We start from the raw sequence: 23038 nt of genomic DNA, 5'->3' as shown, positions 1-23038 counted from the left end.
AGAAAAAGGGCGGGCCTTCCCGGCAGCTCAGCCAATGCCAGCGAAGGAGAGGCACTTCCAGCCCGGGGTGCCCTTGTCGTCTCAGCATTGGGATCCAGAGAGGAGGCAAGGCAGGACGGGCAGGTGCTTAGAAGTAGGTCACGTTGGGAATATTCAAAAGGAATGCTGACAAGCAAGTGAATGACGCAAAAGTGCGGATACGTCAAGAAAACGTCACGCCGGTATTGTTTTTTTCAATTTTCCCCCCCATTTTTTTTTTCTCTCTGCACTTTGTTTGCCAGCATCCTCACTTGGTGGAGTCCTTCTTCTTCCTCCTTGCGCTCTTCAAGGACTGCTGACACTCACGCACGCAAGCATCTACTCCAGCACAGCCGCCATGGAAACCGGCAGCCCCAGGAAGATACAGTTCACCATGCCGCTACTGGACACACACCTGGACCCCGAGGCAGCTGAACAGGTAACAACACCACAGTGATGAATGTGTATGTTGTATGTACTGTATGTTTTCAAGGAAAAAACTTGGAAAAAGGAAAATGTGTACTTTCTGAAAATGAAAAAAACTAAAGAATAAAATAAAAATAAATGTAAATAGTTGTGAGAAAAAATGTTTTGTATTTTTTTATAGTTTCAAGAAGAAAAAAAATTCTGTAAAAGTTGATAATTTCTTTCAAAATATCAAAATCTTTGGAGAATAATAGATATATTTTTTAAATAATGTAATTTTCTTGAAAAAAAAAAGATGTATAGTTTCAAGAAAAAAAGTTTTGTATTTTGTAAACAAAGTTGAATGTTATCTTGAAACACATTGAGAAAGAGAGAGAAAAAGTCTAATATACTATTTAAAAAAACATGTCTGGTGAGTAAAAGTAATTTTCTAGAAAATTTTAATTTGTAATTTAATAATGAAACATTTAAAAAAGCATATTTTCCAGAAAGAAATAAGTCTTATATTTTGAATAGGACAGTAGTGTGTATAAATACATTTTTGAAAAATATATTTATATGATATTTTCTGTGAAAAGTATGTTTTCTAGAAAAGGTCACATATTTCCTTGAAAACTGTTCTAAATATGTTTTTCTGTGGGGTTGGGAGGTATTGTATAGTTTTGACAATAACAATTATATATCATCTAGTAAGAAGTTAAATATTTTTCAAAAAAGTCATATTTTAGAAAAAAATGGTTTTAAAAAAAATCTTGCTTTTTCCCGCAACAAAAAAAGTTGTTTATTTTTTAGAAAAAGTACATTTTATATTTAGAAAAGTCATAATTTTTTAATGAAAAAAAATTGCAATCTCTGTCTTTTTAAAAAATAAAATTGTATATTTTCTAGACAAAGCTTTCTTTTAAAAGTATTTTTAAAACACTTATAAGGAGAAAGTTTTCCATTTTGAATAGAGAAGTTGAACAAAAATGGGAGAAATTTCCAAAACAATTTTTCCAACTGATTTTAGTTGTGGAAAGCAAACAAGGTGGTTAAGCTCACTTTTTTCCCTGACACATACTTCTATATTATTTTTTATATGTTTCAGTGTCTAATGTGAGCCAAAAAACCCAACAACACAATGCTGTTTTTTTACGACCCCGGTGCAGCCAATTAACTGTCTACACGTCCACCGTTAGTGTGAGCAGAATGAAACGACCCCCCCCCACCCACACACACACACACGCAGGCTTATAATGAGACACCTCAGCATCCAGGAATGTCCAAAAGTCCATAATGTACAGTATTTCAAGACACAGTTACTATGCAAGTAAAGGACGGCTCACAATGGGTGCATGTTAAGAGCCGCTCGTGAGCACAGTCCCGTTCTCCTCATTTGATGAATCTTCCATGAACAAGACGGCCCATTCATATTGAATGAACCTTGTGTATAAATAGCAGAGATTTATGAGTGTGTGTCTCTCATTCGCTGTTTCTGACGTGCGTCCGCTCTTTTCCCTATGTGTCAGGCTCTCACAGGTACTATAAGTTACGGGAGACATTTGAGGGGTTTACACATTAGTGGGAAAGGAGTATGAAGGCCACACTGCAAAAGGAAAATATATATATACTATGAGAAGTCATACTCTTATTAATGGGAAAAGTTCATCTCATTAAAAAAAAAAGTTGGAAATTCTACAGGATGAATGTGGTATAAAATTGAGGAAATCTCACATTTATTCCCTGAAAATGATTTTTTGAACATTTTCAAGAACAAAGTAATGTTTTTTTTGTTTGTGTTTTGGGGGGCATTATTAGGTGAATAATGCTATGTAGTTTTCAAGAAATCTGTTTTTGTTTTTTGTTTAAAAATCAAATAATATATTTTAATAAAATTTGGAGATTGTGAGAAAAATGGTTGTATAATTATTATTATTATGTAATATTAACAATATATATTTTAGAAAAACATTAATAAAGTTTATGATTAAAAAGTTTAGTTAATTTTTTTATTTTTAAAAAAGAAGTATAATTTCTAGGGGGAATCACCTTTTCTAGAAAATAAAGTCGTAATCTTACGAGTCGTATTATTTTGAGTTTTTTTTTTTTTTTTTAAGGAAAGTTGTAAACAAATGTTATATATTTTCTATTAAAAAGTTCTAATCTTACCAGAATATATTTACATTGTTTTGAGCAATAGTCATATTGGATAGTGGAGTCATATTAGGTTGGGAAACTCTTCTTTGTGTTTTATGCACATCTGTATAATACTGCTCCCTAGTGGCCACACACAAGAAGTTGAACAATGCCCATAGGGATTGACCCATGAAATCATGATGCATAAATTGTTAAAATTTTTACATCCTGTTAAATGATACTGTATCATCACAGTATGCTTTTGTGCATTGTGGCCATGGGCTTGATTGCATTCTATAGACACTATGCTGCTGTGTGTGTAATATGGAGAGATGAATTTATACAGACAAAAAAAAGTGTGTTTGTGTGTGCGTGCGTGCCACGGTTCACTGCCCCGCTGCATGGTGAATCAGCTTATGTGGAGAGGCGCATGTCAATGAAAGCAGCCTCCCTGAGGTGTGTGACACTCGCCATAACGACACCATCCTGCTTATACACACACATGCGCGCACACACTGTATTCCCACACTTATGACAATCTTACGTTTGAACCTCCTGCCCAACACGGACTACTCATAGTGATAGAGTCCTGGATGGCACGTTAATAATTTGGACAAGTTATGGAACATGATAAATGAATACACATGCAAATGAGATGCATATGAAATGGAGAATCACTTGTGAAATTCATTTTCTGTAATCTTTTTGTTTTTCTTTCTCCTATTAATGTTGTAATCGGAACACATCGTATATTCGCACATACTAAATAAAGCAATACTGTACGTTACAGTTTAGAAGTCTCGTTGGACTTGTTTACAGTTCATGTAGCTCGTCACATCTGTAAGCTCATTATCATTTAGATGAGGGTCACCTAATTAGCAAAACCAGCACAGACGGAAATGGCATGTTTCCATGTGTAATTTTATTACAGACCTCCCAGATAGAGAGTGTGCTCCCACCCCCCCCCCCCCCTCCGCTCCCCTTCCACATCATCTTTGTCCTTGAGCTGAATAATGGAATGCAGATATATTCTCTCAAGTAAACGTATTTTCCAAGAACATTTCAATACATGAAATGACTGCTCTTGTGACTCCATTCATCCATTTCCTTTTATGCTTATTTGAGTTCAAGCTTGCTGCTTTGTGGGCTATTTCCTGTATTACCTGTGCATGTGGATGAGTCACTCACTCACTCACTGTGTGGGCTGCAGTGTTAAAATGCAAGGTCACAGTTTACGCAAGGCATATCGTGACTGTCGAGCAAAAACCTCCAATGGCCAACATTTAGTCAATTTTATAAAAAAATAAAATAAAATTATTGAATCTAATCTATACTACTTGTCAGTCCTAATATTAGTCCTGTTATATTTTGCAAATTATCTACCAGTGTAAATTTATCTATCTATCTATCTATCTATCTATCTATCTATCTATCTATCTATCTATCTATCTATCTATCTATCTATCTATCTATCTATCTATCTATCTATCTATCTATCTATCTATCTATCTATCTATCTATCTATCTATCTATCTATCTATCGATCGATCTATCTATCTATCTATCTATCTATCTATCGAGCTATCGAGCTATCGAGCTATCGAGCTATCTATCTATTAGATCTATTTATATAGCTAGCTAGCTATCAAGCTATCTATCTATTAGATTTATTTATATAGCTAGTTAGCTAGCTATTAGATATATCTATATAGCTAGCTAACTATTAAAATCTATCTACATCAAGCTAGTTAGCTACTGTATTAAATCCATTATCTAATGTATCCACTTATTTCATCTATACATGTGCTCTTAAACGATCAAATTTGTGCCAAACTAGCAGCCAAATTCAGTAAAACCAAAATGACAATTTCCATCTAATTATAGATAGGCTTGGATTACTTTAAAGAGAAGACACAATCGTGTGCTTCAGGCCCAAAACGTCCCTCTGTCGAACAATGGAAAGCTCCGCAGACATGAAGCAGCCGCTTCAGTTTGAGCTGTCCATCAGTGAAATTGAAATCACAAAAGATGCCAAAGGGTGCAATGCCCCCCCCCCCCCCCCCCCCCCTGAATGTCAGGCTCACTTTGAGCCACTAATGGCGACTCGGCCTGTCAGCAAAATGATGTGTGCCATTTCTGCTGTTTTATGATGGCACTAAACCTTTGACTGATCACATAATAAGCCTTTGACATGGCCACCCTGAACTATAATTTACCGCATGAACCATCAGGCTTGAATCATTCAGTCGCTTCTCTGATTCGTTTTAAATTGCGCAAGAATAGCAGGTCGTTGTTTGTAGTGTCCACCGCGATTTGTTTGTAGCCATGACAAGAGTCTTGGGGCCTCATTTTATTGTTGGCATTTCAAAAATGTTTATTTTGCCTGTGCTACACATGTATGTCTTATAGGTGGCCATGGTGGTCAATAAATTTTAAATTCACTTTTTAAAATGTACTTTTTAGTCAATACACCGTTTTTTTGTGCCCTTTTTACACTACACTGTTTTAGTTGGTCATTATGGTAGTACTTAAATATTTTGTCGGTAGTACTTGATTTAAAAAGTTCAAGAAGGCTAAGGGAGGACTTATTTTTGCTTTCCTGCAAAAAACAACAACAACTGTAATGTGAGGTTTTTTTTGTCATCATGAATAAAAATAGAACCTTGTGAGAGCAAAGTGCTGAATGGGTCAATATGCAATCAGGATGTGAAGTTGGCAGCAGGAGCAGGCGCACATCTGACTACAGAAGAGGCACAGGGCACACACACTTGTATTCACGCAGCCTTCCTGTACTGCACTGATACAGCTCCAATGCTAATGAAGCCTCTTCAGCTCCCATTTGCACCGTGCCAGCATGGCGGTACTCTTTTCACTGCATTTATACACATTATTCCTTCAAAGCCGATGCCATGCGAAGCATGATAATTCAGCGTTACCATTATGGCTTTCGAGAGCCATCATTAAGTATGTAAATGCCGTCGTGTCAGCCATTCAACAACTTGGAATGAAATGTGAAGGTTTTCCGGAAGCACGATGGTGGAAGCTCGGCTGATGTCACGGCGGCTGATTTGACGGTGCGACTCCGGCATCTTCAAAGTGGGTCACATGGTCCGTGGTGGCGCTGAAATGATGCAATGAGCTAGGAAGAGCAAGTTTTTATCTACAGTAATCCTCCATTCATCCCGTCCCACACCATACAAGATAGAAAAACCCTAATTAAATGCCCTCTGGGCACGTTTTTTTTTAAAACTTAAAATAGCATTAACGGTAATTACATTTTTAAAGGTCTTTAAACACACTTTTAAAAGAATACACACACATCTAAATGCATATCATACAGTATATTGAGTGAGAGCAAGATTAATAGATAACACAAAAATATTGCACAGTGTACCGATCCCTCAGTGTGTTTACAGTAAACAAATCCGTTTTTTTTTTTTTACAACTTAATAAACTTATTATCTCACAATATACATCAGTAATCATTATAAAATCAACCCATTTAAAGTCGGCACTTTCTGTAGGCATAGAAAGCAGGATTGAAGAGGATTTGACATTAAATAACCATAGAAATGAACACTAGATGCCTCAAGGTGGAATCGGCAACGTAACCACTGGTTGGTTATCACAAACCGTATTAGGTTATGATTCAGGCAGAATTTTTAAATCACTGATTTTTTTTTTTTTAAACATGGCGTTGTTGTTTGTGTCATCTCTTGTGTCGTATCTAACAATAACAATGAAGAAAATGAAAATCGGTTGAGCAATCTACACCTATTTGAAAGTCCGCGCTCTATTGACTGTAATGTTATGAGTGATCAAACAGCCCTGTCCCAAGATGGCCGCCCTGTGGTTCCGTTTCTTCTCATTGGCCATCTAGTGTTCATACCTATGGTGAAGAAATAAAGTACTTCCTGTTTTGTTCTTCTTTCAAATTTACAACTTCTCATACTAAATAAGTATGCCGCCATCTAATGGTCGCCATTGAAATTACACCTGCACCAGAGTTAGACCAAAATAGAGTTATTAACAGTACAAAAAATTTAATAAAAATATCGGTAAAATAGCAAGACTGCGATGAAGGCGGGAGTTTACTGCACACCTGGAACAGATTAATCGCATTTTTATTCATCTATATAGATTATGTTGTATACAATTGTTTAGAGTTATGTCTGTGGTCACCACTATGTTGACGTAATGATCTTGAATTAGAGATACAGTAAACTTTGTATGCGTGAGTCTTCGCCGCATGTACATGTGCATTTCTGGTGCATTTTTCCCCCTAAATTAAGTCACCTGTAAACCATTTATTATTCGGTTAATATTGTATGATGAGATTGAAGCCCACCCAAAAATTATTAAATTTCTCACTTTTCTTTGCCGACACTCCTCATTATCTTACATCTAATTTTAAATTACTCTCTTCTCTTTCAGATTAGGAGACGTCGGCCAACACCTGCAACTTTAGTGGCATCCAGTGACCAATCATCACCAGGTAAAAAAAATAAAAATATGCACCAGTAGGTATATTTAATACCAGTATTCCAAATGTGAGTCGATAATAAAGTCAGTCCGGGTGCATGTTTCGTTCAACTTCACACACAATCCAACATTTTATTTTGTCTCGGATTTCTTTGCCGCTGCTTCAGAGCAACAAAAACATCCTGGCGTTCTCTCGAGGGAATACGCACATCAAACACAACAAGCGCTCCTCTGGAGAGTTCTCTCGGCGTACGCGAGTCAGCCCTGACCCGCTCGTTGCTGCTTCTGTTGTCGTACCACCTCGTGTGTGTGTAACGTGGCCCTGTAATAAAAACAAGGTCGAGTGAGGCGGGGATGTTTGGTTTTGGTGAGAATAGACGACGCTATTATGTTTTGAATGAATGAATATAAATGGAATTGAGGATGGAAGAAGATTAGGCCCTATCGCAATTACTGTCATTGGCTTGTCAGCTAATAAAAAGGCGGTTTTCCCACTAACAATAGTGCAATGCTGCTCTAAATTCTTATGAGAACAAGCTTATGGTCTATTTGGCGTTACTCTTCGATTCAGTTTGAAAGTTCATATGATGCAAAATGGTTGAATATTTAAAATGTTAATTTCTAATCACACTGTAACAAATGTATATAAAATCATCAGTAAAAATTAGAATACAAGAAACTGCTGTGAATTGCTGTTTTCTTGAAGAAAAAAGTAAAGAAAAAAAGAAAAGAAAAAAAGAAGTAAATACAGTAAGTAACTGTAATTTATGTACAGTAAGTACTTGTTAAAAAATACAGTAATATGGTGTAATATATTTTCACAGTAATTAACTCTGCCACTGCCATAAATTCATTTGAACTACTTCTATTAGTTTAACAGTTTTTTCCACTTTTGTTAACAAGAGTATGAAAACCTAGAATTTTTTTAAAATGATACATTTAGAACTACATTTTCCAAATTTTAATCGCCTGACGCCCCTAATTTTTAATAATCTTTTCTCTTTTTTATTTTTATTTTTCTTTTAAGAGAAAAAAACGATTATTAAAAATTAGGGTGTCAGGCGATAAAAATTTGTAATCGTAATTAATCGCATGACTTCACTAGTTAACTCATGATTAATCACAAATTTTCTATCTGCTCTAAATATACAATTTTTTCTAGGTTTTCATACTCTTGTTAACAAAAGTGGAAAAAAAATGTTAAACTAATAGAAATAGTTAAAATAAAATGTTGACGTCAATAGCCGTCAATGGCAGTGAATGAGTTAAATGAGATTTTACTTTTTTGCCAGTTATTTCTTATAAATTCTACAGTCAATTCGTTTCAGTGCACATTAAAAAAAATACTTTTCCCCCCACATTATCTGTAAAGAAAAAAATATATACATTATGTTTGTGGACATTTTTAGACCATCGCCCAGTCCTCATTACAGTTGAGGAATATTAACGTGAAATGACGCAGACAGAAGAAGATCAGATCACTCTGTCTCTAAGTTACATACCGGCATGTAGAAGAATGATGTTGTTATTGTGCATTCTTAAATCGCTTGCCACTTAAGTGGAAATTTTCAGTATTAAATTGCTAGCAAGATTTGAACAAAGCCGCACTTCACTAATCTGCGCAGGACATAAAAATGTACACGCCTGTTCGGCTCATAATATTGTATTGTTTGAAAAAACAAAAAAAATCACTACACAACTTGTTCTTTTTTTTTTTTTTTTGTAATCTTCTGCAAATTAAACCAGCAGCCCCACACAGCAGATTGAAATACAACGTGAAACATTGGTCACAGGCTTGAACAGATGCATTGATCCTGTGGGGCTGGCAGAGGATGCTCATGGGGGGGGATGAGGGAGGAACTGATACCACGATGAGGGGGAGACGAGCTGTTCTGGCGTGCCCCAAATCACACAGAAGCCCTGCATTATTTATTAGGCTGCCTCGTGCACGCCCCATGAACCTTCCCCCTCCCCGCACTCGCCCCGCAAAAAACACCCATCAGAGGCTGTGGATGTACACACAAGTGGCATTTAACCTTAATGAGAATGCTGAACGTGTGTCAGGATGGCACTCGGTTTTTTATCCCCATGACAATGAGACCTTGGAGTGATAAATGATGCAACATAAAACCTCAAGCTTGAAAAAAAAAAGTTTCAGTTTCCTGCTGAGATGCTTTCATCTGTTATTAGTGTTCAATGTTTTAAATGGGTTTTCAAAATGGACACCACCAGGGACGTAACTGGTTTTCTTAACTGTAAAAAAAGAAGAAGAAAAAAACAACACTTTTTTTTTATAATGGAAAAACAATTAGAGAAATGTCACTTTGCAAAGTAATCATGTTTTGTCAAAATATCTTACCACGCAGCCTTTAACTCATTCACTGCCATTGACGGCTATAGACGTCAACAAGAGTATGAAAACCTAGAAATTTATTTATTTATTGTACAGTTAGAACAGATATAACATTTGTGATTAATGTGAGTTAACTAGTGAAGTCATGGGATTCATTATTACAAATTTCTAATTTTTCATCTTTTTTTTGTAAAAAAGTATACGTATATTTTTTTAATCTTTTTTTTTTAAAGAAAAGATTATCAAAAATTAGGGCGTCAGGCGAGTAATTTTTTTGGGGGTCATAATTGACTTGTTAACTAGTTAACTCACAATTAATCACACATTTTATATCTGTTCTAAATGTACAATAATAAAAGAAAATCTAGGTTTTCATATTCTTGTCAACAAAAGTGGGAAAAATGTTAAACTAATAGAAATTGTTCAAATTTATTTTTGACCTCTATAGCCGTCAATGGCAGTGAATGAGTTAATATCTCAATCACTGGCAACAAAATTGAGTGCACCCCTATTTGAAACGTTATCCCAAATGAGCCATTTTCCCTCCGCGGTGTCATGTGACTGACTTATTGGTGCTACATGATCACGGGTGTGAACGGGCCTTCAAACATATTAGTGGACGTTCAATATGACACCTTCTGGCATAAATGTCCCTTAGAGTAGGTGACGAGTGTGGAAGACAGTCAGTTTCTGAAATAAAACCTTTTTTTAAAGAATTCATTTGACATAATATTGTTTGGTTTTGCAGTGTAGGCAGAGCTGGAAAATAATGGTGTTCATACAAAATTGGGCACATGGGGGTGTACTTTTGTTTAGACATTAACTCATTTACTGCCATTGACGACTATAGACGTCAAAAATTCATGTGAAGTATTTCTATTAGTTAAAAAAAAATATTTTTTTTAATGAAGACCTAGTTTTGTTATTGTACATTTATAACAGATATACAATTATCATGCGATTAATTACGATTAAAGACCCCTTATTTTTATTTATTTATTTAAAATTAGGCCCATCAGGCAATTGCATTTTTTAATTTTTTAACAATTAATCAAAAATTTTATATCTGTTCTAAATTTACAATAATCTTTTTCTAGGTTTTCATACTCTTGTTAACAAAAGAGGATTTTTTTTTTAAAGTAATAGAAAAAAATATTTGTTTACGTCTATAGCCGTCAATGGCAGTGAATGTCAACCCTCAAAATTCTTGACAATAATATATTCTATGCAGCCCCACTAGTCTAAATATGGTATCCTGGTTAATATTGCGTTAGTGGAATATGAGCCCTTATTATCAATATCAGAAGGCGGCCATTTTGCCACTTGCTGTCGAGTGAAAATGACATCACAGTTCAGCTCAGGTCTCAGGCAACAACCAATCATAGCACAGCTTGAGAAAACAGGTGAGCTGTGATTGGTCGCTGCCTGAGCAACTGTGATGTCATCAACAGTCCACAGCAAGTGGTAAAATGGCCGCCCCCTCAAGCGTGTGTATGTGCTCATCTGGCTTTGTGTCCACCAGTCAGTCAACTGGGAGTCTCCAGTCAGCTAGAAAAGGCTTTCATTACTTCTCGAGGGCGCAGATGGAGAAGGCAATTAGAACCGACATCAATACCAAAGCCATATTTCATGTTTCTTAACCCAACCCGTAATCTGCACATCTCTTATTACTGCCACGGCTGCTCACTCTTTCGATGCTTTGAGAGCTCGGATTACTAACGATCATGGTGAACATGGTCTCATTTTTCTCACTGTGATGACTTTTTTTTTTTTCCATACTTAAAAATAATATCGTGGTCAATTTAAAAATAAATCTTAAATTGGATTTTTGCAAACATGAGGAATGAGGTGTGTTTGATCCAGTTTCAAGTGCTGCCTAAATGCCGTGCAATTCAATTTCAATTCATCTCAAGCTATAATTTCAAAACTCATTCACTGACAGAAACAGATGGAATGAAACCATTTGTGTGATAAGAATCCCATTTCTCTAGGAACAAACAAATCTTTATTTGACTTGATGACCCTTCCATTTACTGCCATTGATTTGTCACTACATCTATAATTGCACTATAAACCTTTCCAAATTCGCCAGATGCGCTAGATATGAATCCAAACAGAAATTGCGAGTCGTAATGTAACACTTTCATCCGCGACGATCCGAGCGTACGCTCGCTGCTTCAAACAAGAGACGAATTAAGGAACCCACCACCAGCGCACGCTTTTAAGTCGGAGCAATATATGCGCACTGGCCTCCAGGATGTATAGGTTGCCGAGCAACAGGGTGCTGTCCTAGAAAAAGTTCCACCATGAGCGCGTTTAACGGTTCACAATTTACGGTTTCAGCTCAAGTCAACAGATACGTCTTCTTCTATTTGTTGCAGTCATGTGACCTCAATTGCCGACATATATATATACTAAAGCTCCTCTTTGTCTCCGTGTGGTCATATGCTTCTCCACTTGCTTCACACATTCCATGAAATATATTTCAAGCCCCATAGGAGGCTGATATAAAAAGTCAGCACACCCCTGTTCAAATGCCACGTTTTGTGATATAATTAATAGGCTTTACAGGATGAGGATTTTTCAGCCAATCAGCGACTTTGAAAAAAATGATAATCCCCATCCCCGATTCAAACAGAAGCTGTAGCAATATATCTATTTGAACAACTTTTATGACATTTTTTTTGGGAATGCGCAAGATGGGAGCAAACTTTACCTTTAATCATGGGATTGGGAGCGGGATTATACAGTAGGGGAAAAAAGAAAGACTCGGACAGTTTATATATATATATATATATATATATACTGACCTCCAAAATGGTAGTGGGGAAAAAAAAACTAACTAAATGTAAATAACAAATCTCAAAAATGAAATAAAAACGAAATAAAATGAAAATTTCAAAGCTATAATAACCCTGAGTGGGACTCATTCCAATTGAGAGCAGGAGTCGTTTTCACCGGGGTGAGAGCAGGACGGGACAGGATTGATTAAAGACACTTTAAATCAGGGATAGGGAACCCTGGTCCTCGAGAGCCGCCGTCTTGCCAGTTTTCCATGTCTCCCTCATCCAACACAGCTGCCTCTGTAGAAGCCTGATAACGATCTTGTTCATAAATCAGGTGTGTTGGTGGAGGGAGACATGGAAAACAGGCAGGACAGTGGCTCTCGCGGACCAGGGTTCCCTACCACTGCGTTAAATGGTGGCGGGTGTGTGCTGACTCCCGTTTAAAATGAATTGAACACATTGCTTGAATTTGATTGGTTCGTTCTGAACACAGCCAGATTCCCAGTTATGTTTATTCATGTGTGTGGGTGTGTACACTTCTGCAACCACATTATTTGCGTTGTTTATTTTTACTTCCCCTCTCAAAAAGGTTGAATTAATGGTGGAAACATTTCTAGGATCTTCTATCTTGGTCAGATTGTTTTTCATATGGCAAAAACCTTGCATTTAAACAGGGGTGTGTAGACTTTTTATATCCATAAACATGTTTGAATGCCTCCTAATTGATTATGTTTGGCTCCCTTCCCACAGAAATAGATGAAGACCGTCTGCCCAACCAGCTGTACAAGGTACTGTACTATCCATCATGCTATCCATCACAGGAATATATATATATTTGTTTTTTTGATGATTCGATTTTTAAAAATATAAATGTTTTTAATTTTTAAGGCTGCCTTGTTGAACTCCCCTCGACAGCGGCGAAAAGGACAAAAAGGAACGCCTACGATGAAAGGTGAGTGATGTCGGTGAAGTTTGTTTGGCGTGCGTGCGCGCGATCGTGTGCACACGCACGTGTGCGTGTGGTATCCATGGCAATCCATCTCACTCGCTTTCTGCACGGGTCCTCCGCAGGTAAGAATTATTGACAGGAATCGCCGCAGAGCAATTAAAAGATATTGGATGGAATTTGACAGGAATAGGCCGCTTCGTGCGTTTATTAAGACGTTCGGTTCAGTGTGATCATTAACTCATTTACTGCCATTGACGGCTATAGACGTCAAAAATTAATTTGAAATATTTCTATTAGTTTAACATTTTTTTCCACTTTTGTTAGCAAGAGCATGAAAACTTAGATTTTTTTAAATTGTCCATTTAGAACAGATATAAAATTTGTGATTAATCGTGAGTTAACTAGTGAAGTCATGCGATTCAATTACAATTACAAATTTTAATCGCCCCTAATTTTGAATAATCTTTTCTTTTTTTGAATCGCATCAAGCGATTACAATTTTTAATTGTAATTAACTTATTCACTGCCATTGACGGCTATAGACGTCGAAAATTAATTTGAACTATTTCTATTAGTTTACCAATTTTTCCACTTTTGTTAACAAGAGTATGAAAACCTAATTAAAAATTAGGGGCGTCAGGCAATTAAATGTTTTAATTGTAATTAATCGCATGACTTCACTAGTTAACTCACAATTAATCACAAATTTTATATCTGTTCTTAATGTACAATATTTTTTTCCTTAGATTTTCATACTCTTGTTAACAAAAGTGTGTGTGTGGGGGGGGGGGGGCTAAACTAATAGAAATAGTTCAAATGAATTTTTGACGTCTATAGCCGTCAATGGCAATAAATGAGTTAATTGCATGACTTCAATAGTTAACTCACAATTAATCAAAAATTTTATATCTGTTCTAAATGTATAATATTTGTTTCTAGGTTTTCATACTCTTGCTAAGAAAAGTGGGGAAAAAAATGTTAAACTAATAGAAAGAGTTCAAATTAATTTTTGACGTCTATATGGCAGTAAATGAGTTAAAGTTCCTCGTATTAGTCAGAAGTGAGAAGTTTTATCATCAAAATAGCAGTGTTGCTTTGAGCAAGTACTGAGAAGGTATTAAAAAGATATTAAAAGGTATTCGACTTAACTTGAGGATTTCTGTAATCACCTGATTACGCAGGCTCTAATTAAGTAGAAAATTAACGATGGTGGGATGTTGTTCTTTATTTAGTTTCCTCGCTAGGCAGCCTGCTTTAATTCCCACTCCCATGTGATTAAGAGTAATAGTATCAAGTTTCATAATCACGACTGGCTGTTAATGTTTTTAAAAACTCATTTCAATGTCTTATATTATTTTTGGGACGCGCTGGATGTCTCATCACCTCTCCGTCTCCCACCCCCTTGTGTTAATCCCCTCCCCTCTTCCTCACTGGTTGCCTTCATCTCGCCCCCGCTCTTCTCCCCAACAGGCTCCTCCTTTAACATTCTGCCAACATTCACTCAGCATCCTTTTCCCACTGTGTTATCCTTGATCCTTATCCTTTGCCTGGTTCCCAGAGCTGCAGTTTCTGGTGGAGCATCACCTATACAGGCAGCAGCAAGGAGGCGCCGACGAGTGCTCCTCCGAGAGTTGCCTGTCGGACAGGCCCAGCCCCGACTCGGGGGCCCCGGGGGACGAGCTGCCGCGGGACGACGAGGCCACCGCCGAGGCCTTTGAGAAGCTGCGCTGTCAAATGGAGGGTACGTCCACAGTCAGTATGGAGATGCATTCAGGATTTTATTCAACATTGTTCAAAGCACAGAAAGCCGTGTAGAAATAAAATGGCATCAAAGTGTAATGTTACAGTGACACATGGCAGAGCAATGGAAGAACAAAGGTGTGCATAAATTATGACAAATTGTCACATACAGTAACAGTAAGTCTAATGTAAGAAAAAAAATCACCAACAATTGTCTTAACGGGGGCAAAAAATAACTTTAAGAGAACACACATCAAATTTAAAACACCTGCTCCCCACGCACACCTGTGACTGGTTTGCATTAATGAGTCACATGACACCACAGAGGGAAAATGGTTCATTGGGGCCTATTTGGTTATTTTCACTTATTTTCAGAAAGTAATAAAAAAATTGAAAATGAAGTGCCAATATTTTATTCCATTATGTTATGTTGCAGCAAAGCAACCAGTAAAAATTAACCTATAGTAAATAGGTAAAAATGTAAAAAAACAAACAAACATATTACATATAATTAAAGAAAGTTTTAACGTTAAGATTTAAACAAAAAATACGTCCAATAAAATATATGTAAAAATAGTTATTTATTTATTTGGGGCAGTTAATAAATGATTTTCTCTTTTTTTCTTTTTCTTTTCTGACGGTATCAACTTGGCAAATTCCTTTGGCGAATGAATTGTAAAAAATAATAAGAATAAAATACAATAAAAGACAAATTTTAAAAATCCATTACATATAATTAAAGAAAGTTTTAACGTTAAGATTAAAACCAAAAAAAGGTAAGATAAAATATATGTAAAAGATGTTTATGTATTTATTGGGGGCAGTTAATAAATGATTTTCTCTTCTTTTTTTTTGACGGTGTCAACTTGACAAATTCCTTTGGCGAATGAATTGTAAACAATAATAATAATAAAATGAAATAAAAGACTAATTTAAAAAAATCCTTAATGGAGAAATTAAAGAAAGTTTTAACGTTAAGATAAAAAAAAAATCAAGTAAAATATATGTATAAATGTTTTATTTATTTGGGGCAGTTAATAAATGATTTTTCTCTTTTTCTCTTTTGACAAATTCCTTTGGCGAATGAACTGTGCAAATGCATGACGATGAGCTTACTCATTTTGTGCCGCTATCTCCGGCTTGCTATGCAGACGCTGTGTCCTTGCTTTAGTGACTAAGAGCGCACATTGGCGCTACATCTCAGGCCCAGTAATTCACTTTAATAGCAGGTCACCAGATGGTCACAGAGTGCAGCACACACCCTGCACATGCACCCAATAATTGGCCTGTCTTCATGCATCACAAAGGCTGTCTCTCTAAAGCCAATATATACTGTGTGTGTTTGTTTTTAGTGATGCCCTGTATCATGATACTGTTACTACCTACTGTATTATACTGGGATACTTATATAGTGTTTGGTTTAGTAACATGAATCTTGTATGGTGATCATGTGGTATGGACAAAATATTGTGCTAATATTATATTGTGAGTATTGTATCGAAATATCATTGGTACATTAACTCATTCATTGCCATTCAGACGTCAAAAATTCATTTGAACTATTTCTATTAGTTTAACATTTTTTCCCACTTTTGTTAACAAGAGTATGAAAACCTAGAATTTTTAAAAATTGTATTAGAACGGATATAAAATTTGTGATTAACTTAATCGCTGCCATAAATTCATTTGAACTATTTCTATTAGTTTAATTTTTTTCCACTTTTGCTAACAAGAGTATGAAAGCCTAGATTTTCATTTATTTATTGTACATTTAGAACAGATATAACATTTTTGATTAATTGTGAGATAACTATTGAAGTCATGTGATTAATTAAAATGTTTATAACTCATTTCTTTTTTAACAAAAAGAAAAGATTAAAAAAAAGAAAAGCAGTGATTATTAAAAAATTAGGGGCGTCAGGCGATTAAAATTTGTAATCATAATTAATCGCATGACTTCACTAGTTAACTCACGATTAATCACAAATTTTATATCTGTTCTAAATGTACAATAAAAAAAAATTCTCCATGTTTTCATACTCTTGTTAACAAAAGTGGGGAAAAAAATGTTAAACTAATAGAAATAGTTCAAATGAATTTTTGACGTTTATAGCCGTCAATGGCAGAGAATGAGTTAATCGTTAACTAGTGAAGTCATGCGATTAATTACGATTACAATTTTTATTTTTTATTAATCTTTTCTTTAAAAAAAAAGATTATTAAAAATTAAAAGAAAAAAAATTATAAAAGAAAATATTATAAAAAATTAGGGGCATCAGGCGATTAAAATTTGTAATCGTAATTAATCGCATGACTTCACTAGTTAACTCACGATTAATCAAAAATTTTATATCTGTTCTAAATGTACCCCCAAAAATCTAGGCTTTCATACTCTTGTTAACACATTTTTTATTTATTTTTTAACTAATAGAAATAGTTAAAATTATTATTATTTTTTTTACTTCTATTGCTTTCAATGGCAGTGAATGAGTTAAGATATTGTTACTACCTACAATATTTATGGAGTGCCATGTGTCCTCATTAAAGATGGGCCTTGTAAATAGACTCAGTATGAGTAAATACAGTAACACGTAAATGTCAGGAGGCATTGATCCAGCTCATAATGTGCATCTAATGAGCGCAACCTCATCGGTCAATTACCTTGACTGCCATTATTTTGCGTTTGCAGTCGAGTTCTCCAGGGAGAGTCTGTCAGAGGCGGCCGTCGGCGAATCGGAGCACCCACCCTCTAAGGAAGACGGTGACTGTTCCAGGGTCGCTTCGTCAGATTCTTCATCGCAGTTCAACAGCGCGCAAGCAGGTAAATAAGAAGGGGAAATATCACCACATTATGCAGTCCTAAAGATTTTCCCAGGTGGTGTTCTTTTATAGCATCGATATGCAAAGTGGGTGTGGCTCAAATGCCCACTGGAAGCTACTGTACAGTGGGCCTTTCTTCTTCTTTTTTCTATACCACAAATACACGTGAGGTGGTCTGTAAACTTCACTCATGCTGCACTTTAGTTAACAGTAGTACATTTAATTTAATTGAAGTAATTACTGTCGTTTGTTTAAAGGGGAAGTCAACCCCAATTTTTTTGTTGTTGACAATAATATATTCCATACAGCCCCACTAGTCTAACTATGGTATTCTGGTTAATATTGTGTTAGTGGAATATGAATTCAGCAGCAAAATCCAGCCGTTTTTATCAATATCAGATGGCAGCCATTTTGCCACCTGCTGTCGACTGAAAATGACATTAATGTTGCTCAGGTCTAGGGTAACAACCAATTAGAGCGCAGCTTCAGAAAACAGGTGAGCTATGATTGTTCGTTACCCGAGCAACTGTGATGTCATCTTAAATTGACCGCAAATGGCAAAATGGCCGCCCGCTGAGATGGATAAAAACGGCTGGATTTTGCTTCACAACTCATATTCCACAAATTTAATATTAATCTGATTTTCATGTTTAGACTAGTGAGGTCACATATAACATATTATTGTCAAGAAATGTTTAAGGTTGATTTCCACTTTAATAGTAAAAATTTTCATTTATATATTTAGAAAAGCTGCACAGTATATAAATTTTATTTATTAGTAGCATATGTCAGTTTTATTATATGCCGTGGGCCACTTAAAAATGGATGGCGAACCACAAATGGCCCACAGGCCATCGTTTGGACATCAATGGCTACACAATTATCTAGATCTAATAACATTTTCTTTATTTAACAAAATGTAAAAGGAAAAGGGTGTGTAGTTCCTCCATATTTCATACAATAAAATCAGTCTGACTCTTATTACTGTAAATAATGAAAGCTAATTATAGGCTAAATAAAGAATAAGGAAAAAGGGGGAAAAAAAGCCATATTTTTAAACTATTTGTTTCCTGGACTGCAGTACTACATTACACTTGTCAATCAATGGGTCCTGTTCTCTGTAAACAAACCGCTTTGAAAGTTTTAAAGTGCATGACAACACCATGGCAACAAGACCAATGGAAACTTGATTAACATTCACTGTCACGCATACATACCCCCCCCCCCCCCCCCCCTCTGTCTTCATGGTGGGAAAATGTACTCTGAACACAAGACTGTGTTGTCATTTGGGCGTTGCCAACTTGTAGTAGCGACATTCAACGTGCGATTAACTTTTCTAAAATTATAACAACATTTGTTAAAATGTAACACAATATTTTTAAAATCCCCCAAATGGGGACATTCTAAAACTCTTAATGGAAAACCCCCTCAATGTCACTTAATATCTGAAAATCGTCAACAAGATTCAAAATATTGCAATAATATCAGAATAATGTAAATCCTGTATCGTGATACTGTTTCTCTTGTTGGCAACATATTGTGATATCAAATTGTGTGTACCATATCGTGATACTGTTTATCGGAAAAAGATTGCTTTATTATCCATACTGTCTCAAGATCGGTATTGGCAAAATATTGTGATATCGTATTGTGAGCGCTGTATCACAATACTACCACTATTGATTTAATATTGTCTTATCGTATCATGAGTGTTGTATCGATACAGCCATACTGTCTGTATTTTTGGTTAAAATAATGACATCATATTCTGACGTCTTGTTTTGTGATACTATTTGATTGGTTGGCAACATATAGTGACTAGTGATGATATCATAATGTTAGTAACTTTGTAACTCCCACCACTATATTTAATGACTATAGGGATCAAACCAAAAACAATCATATACAGTAAGTTACTGTCTAGCAGCATACGCAAGACAGAAGCGGCCCTGTGTGAGTGACTGTCATGCCTGTCTGTATTTTGCAGACACAAAAGCGGCAACGTGCGGCACCAGTCAGCCGGTTGACGAGAAGACAAAGAAGCTCAGCCCAGGGACAGAAAAATAAATGTTGAAAAAGAAGTCGATGAAAAGAGTGAATTAAAGCGCTCGTGTGTACATCACAAATGCTGCTCCTTCTACTCAGACAGCGCCACACAGTGACAGAAGATTGTGTGTGCGCACACTCACTCACTCAAACCACATCAGGACAGTCCTTTAGGGCCTCAGTTACCAGCCACAAAACAACATTCATACGCAGCCATACATTTCCAAACAGATCCTTACGTTTTCAATTTTCCCCTTTTTTAAATTTTATTGTCGCACTCGGAATTTACTCGTCTCCTGTCACGTCAGGATTTAATCACACATCATATGTGTACGATGGCGTATTAGGGTCACATATAAATATATTTTTGGGGTAATATTCAGAGAAAAACCTCTTAAATTTACAAGAAAAAACGTGAATATTTGTGACATTATAAAGTGGCAAATCTGCCAGAAAAAAAACTTCACAAATTTACAATTCGCAAGAGTGCAAAATGCCTACGGTGGAGGAACTCACGACGCAAATTAGCCACTTTATAATGACGCAAATATTCAAGTTTTACCTTGTAAATTTGTGAGGTTTTTGTGGCAAATTTGCTACTTTATATTGTCGTAAATATTCGATTTTTTCTGGTAAATTTGTGAGATTTTTCTAGAAAATTTGCCACACACAAATATTCAAGTTTTTCTCATACATTTGTTAGTTTTTCTCTCGCGAATTTGCTACTTTATAATGTCACAAATATTAAAGTTTCACCTCGTAAATTTGTGAGGTTTTTGTGGCAAAGTTGCCATTTGATATTGTCGCAAATATTCAAGTTTTTTTCTCTGAAATTTGTGAGATTTTTCCTGCCAATTTTCCACTTTATAATGTCACAAGTCTGCAAGTTTATTTCTTGTAAACTTGTGAGATTTTTCTCGCAAATTTGCCACTTTATATTGTTGCAAAAATATTTTAGTTTTTGCTGGTAAATTTGTGAGATTTTTCTAGAAAATTTGCCACTTTATAATGTTGCAAATATTCAATTTTTTTCTCATAAATTTGTGTGATTTTTCTTGCAAATTTTCCACTTTATAATGTCACAAACCTGTGAGTTTATTTCTCGTATATTTGTGAGATTTTTCTTGCAAATTTGCTACTTCATTTAGTCGCAAACATTCAAGTTTTTTCTGGTAAATTTGTGAGATTTTTCTCGCCAATTAGCCACATTATAGTGTCACAAATGTATGTTTATTTTTCATAAATTTGTGCTCTTTTTCTCTGAATATTACCCCCTCTCTAAAAAAAATTTTTTTTATACGTGGCCCTAATACGCCATCGTATATGTGCCATAACAACTGCAATTGTTCCATAGAAGCAATAACACCGCGTTTGTACCTCATGAAACGTATCATAAAACTCAGCAATAGTACAAGTTTCGTTTTAACATTCCTAACAGGCATACACGTCTCAAGTAAAATAAATAAAACTAAGTAAAAGTTAAACTACCCACCCTTTGATGACACCTGATAGATATTTAACTGAGTTTATTTTAATAGATACAGTGGTACTTTTTCCTATTTCTCTCTTAGATGCCACAAGATGGCGCCAAAGCCTTGTCTGAAAAGGAATTGGTCTCAAGGAAGTAAGGTGATACATCTCAACTGAAAGATAAAAGCTTTTATGGAAATCCATTTGAGCATTTTTTCCGGTATTCAACTTAAGTTCCAAGTGCTAGCATGTTGTTTGCCTTCATTAGTAAGACAAGTAAGTGAACTAGTAGAACTGTTTCTAAAATATTTAAAAAATGTCCACTACCAGTGCCTACTAGTGTGAGTTTAACAGCTTTCTATGAATCCTTTTGAGCATATTTCATGTCATGAGGACATTTTCAAATGGCTGGCATATGCTTGATAGCCATCTTAAGGGTCGTATGTGGAATTCTAGTGCTTTATTGCGGATATCACAATACTGATTTAATGCTCAAATGCCTTTCTATAAGTTTCATATGTTGGTGAGGAGCTTTGGTTTGTTTAGCATAGTGGAAGTTAGGAAAATCTTCGCCAAATGTGCAGGTACATGCGCACTTCAGATGCACTTGTTTCTAAATGTAAATCATCTGTTAGCAGTTTATTTTTGAGAGTTTTAAATTATATTTCACTTTTTGGGGGATGTAGGCAATTGTAAACATTTGTACTTCATATTTAAGATAGAAGCCAGGCCCACATTTTTAATTTTTTATGCTAGTTTTTTTTTTTTTGGGGGGGGGGGGGTTAAATCCATCTTTTAAACACCTTCTTGCATGGTACCAATAGATTTGATTGTGCTTCGTTTTGTATGGCACACACCCATGATATTCCTTTGTCAAAGCAACCAGAACATTTTAAATTGAAGTTGCATTAATATGGAGATTGTGACAATCCTTCCTTAATGCTTCACATTTACGGTACATCACGGATCAGCTTCAGAATTCCAAAACATCTAACTGACAAATTTAGCTCTTTTTCTGCAGTGTATTTATGGATACTATTGTGTGTGTCTTGTTAAAAAAAATATTCTTAACTCAGTCCATTTGTTCCAAACTTTTTTTTGAATTGATGAGTTATCAAAATGTGTTTGATACAATAAAATGTTTAAACTGGTGACATGTTCTGATTTCTTACAACAAAGAAGAAGTTTTCACACGCAAGCGCCAGTGGCCATGCGGTTCATTGAGGGTGACTCCCCTAAAAATAGGCCCCGAGTATTAATAATTCATTGAACTATGAGCCGGAAGCACGAAAAGCATGCATTTTTCATAAACATGGTCGCGTACATTGAGGGGCGTTGCAGCAACTTCTGTCTACATGCAGACACTTCCGGTTAACCCTGAAAAGTAGGCATTAGTTGAGGCATTTTTCAAAACCACCAGCCACAATATGATAGCCAATGCAAAATGTATTAACTACTGAAGTTGTATTAATAGTCAGTAATTGCTCGAGTTCTACATGTTTAGTCCATTAAGAGGTTGGATGGGGCCAGAACTCCTGAAACATTTTTAAACTATATATAAAAAAAACACCCTAACCCTAACCCTTTTGTATCTTAAATTCAAGTAATAATGGCAACAATACCAAATATTAATAGTAATACTCTGCTATTATAAATGTCCAGGTCATGTTGATTAAATATTAAATAAGATTAAATAAAAATAAATAAACACATGGAAAAGGGAAATGTCATGAACCAAATCATGTGTAAAGAGCATTGAATAAAATATAAAAGTAATAACAATAAGGTTAAACTTAATACACAAAGTGGGATTATAGTGTAAATGTGTATTTC

At 35.5% G+C, this 23038-nt stretch overlaps 1 protein-coding gene across 2 annotated transcripts; it reads left to right on the top strand.

Annotated features, from left to right (window-relative positions):
* Positions 1-78: 78 nt before the first annotated feature.
* LOC147167456 (protein phosphatase 1 regulatory subunit 1A-like) lies at positions 79-22356 on the top strand. Of its 2 annotated transcripts, XM_086088154.1 has the most exons (8): positions 79-221; positions 330-457; positions 6994-7054; positions 12931-12968; positions 13069-13132; positions 14688-14870; positions 17559-17690; positions 19677-22356. In XM_086088154.1, the coding sequence occupies exons 2-8, from the start codon at positions 377-379 to the stop codon at positions 19754-19756; spliced, it is 639 nt and encodes a 212-aa protein (XP_085944280.1). In that variant the 5' UTR covers positions 79-221; positions 330-376; the 3' UTR covers positions 19757-22356. The 2 variants fall into 2 exon arrangements, with proteins under 2 accessions (XP_085944280.1, XP_085944279.1); XM_086088153.1 differs by having other exon boundaries at positions 79-457.
* Positions 22357-23038: the final 682 nt, after the last annotated feature.

This window comes from Leptonotus elevatus, chromosome 10 (assembly GCF_054856555.1).
Source record: "Leptonotus elevatus isolate MCC_2025b chromosome 10, RoL_Lele_1.0, whole genome shotgun sequence".
Taxonomy (NCBI): Eukaryota; Metazoa; Chordata; class Actinopteri; order Syngnathiformes; family Syngnathidae; genus Leptonotus; species Leptonotus elevatus.
Note: the sequence above shows the minus strand (reverse complement) of the source record. Positions and strands in the feature narration are given on the sequence as shown.

What these genes read in the sequence shown, in the direction of transcription:
- LOC147167456 (XM_086088154.1), top strand. Translation starts at nt 377, where the DNA reads ATGGAAACCGGCAGCCCCAGGAAGATACAGTTCACCATGCCGCTACTG. An exon ending in ACCCCGAGGCAGCTGAACAG is followed by an intron (nt 458 to 6,993) that starts GTAACAACACCA and finishes CTTCTCTTTCAG; the next exon opens with ATTAGGAGACGTCGGCCAAC. An exon ending in GTTCAACAGCGCGCAAGCAG is followed by an intron (nt 17,691 to 19,676) that starts GTAAATAAGAAG and finishes TGTATTTTGCAG; the next exon opens with ACACAAAAGCGGCAACGTGC.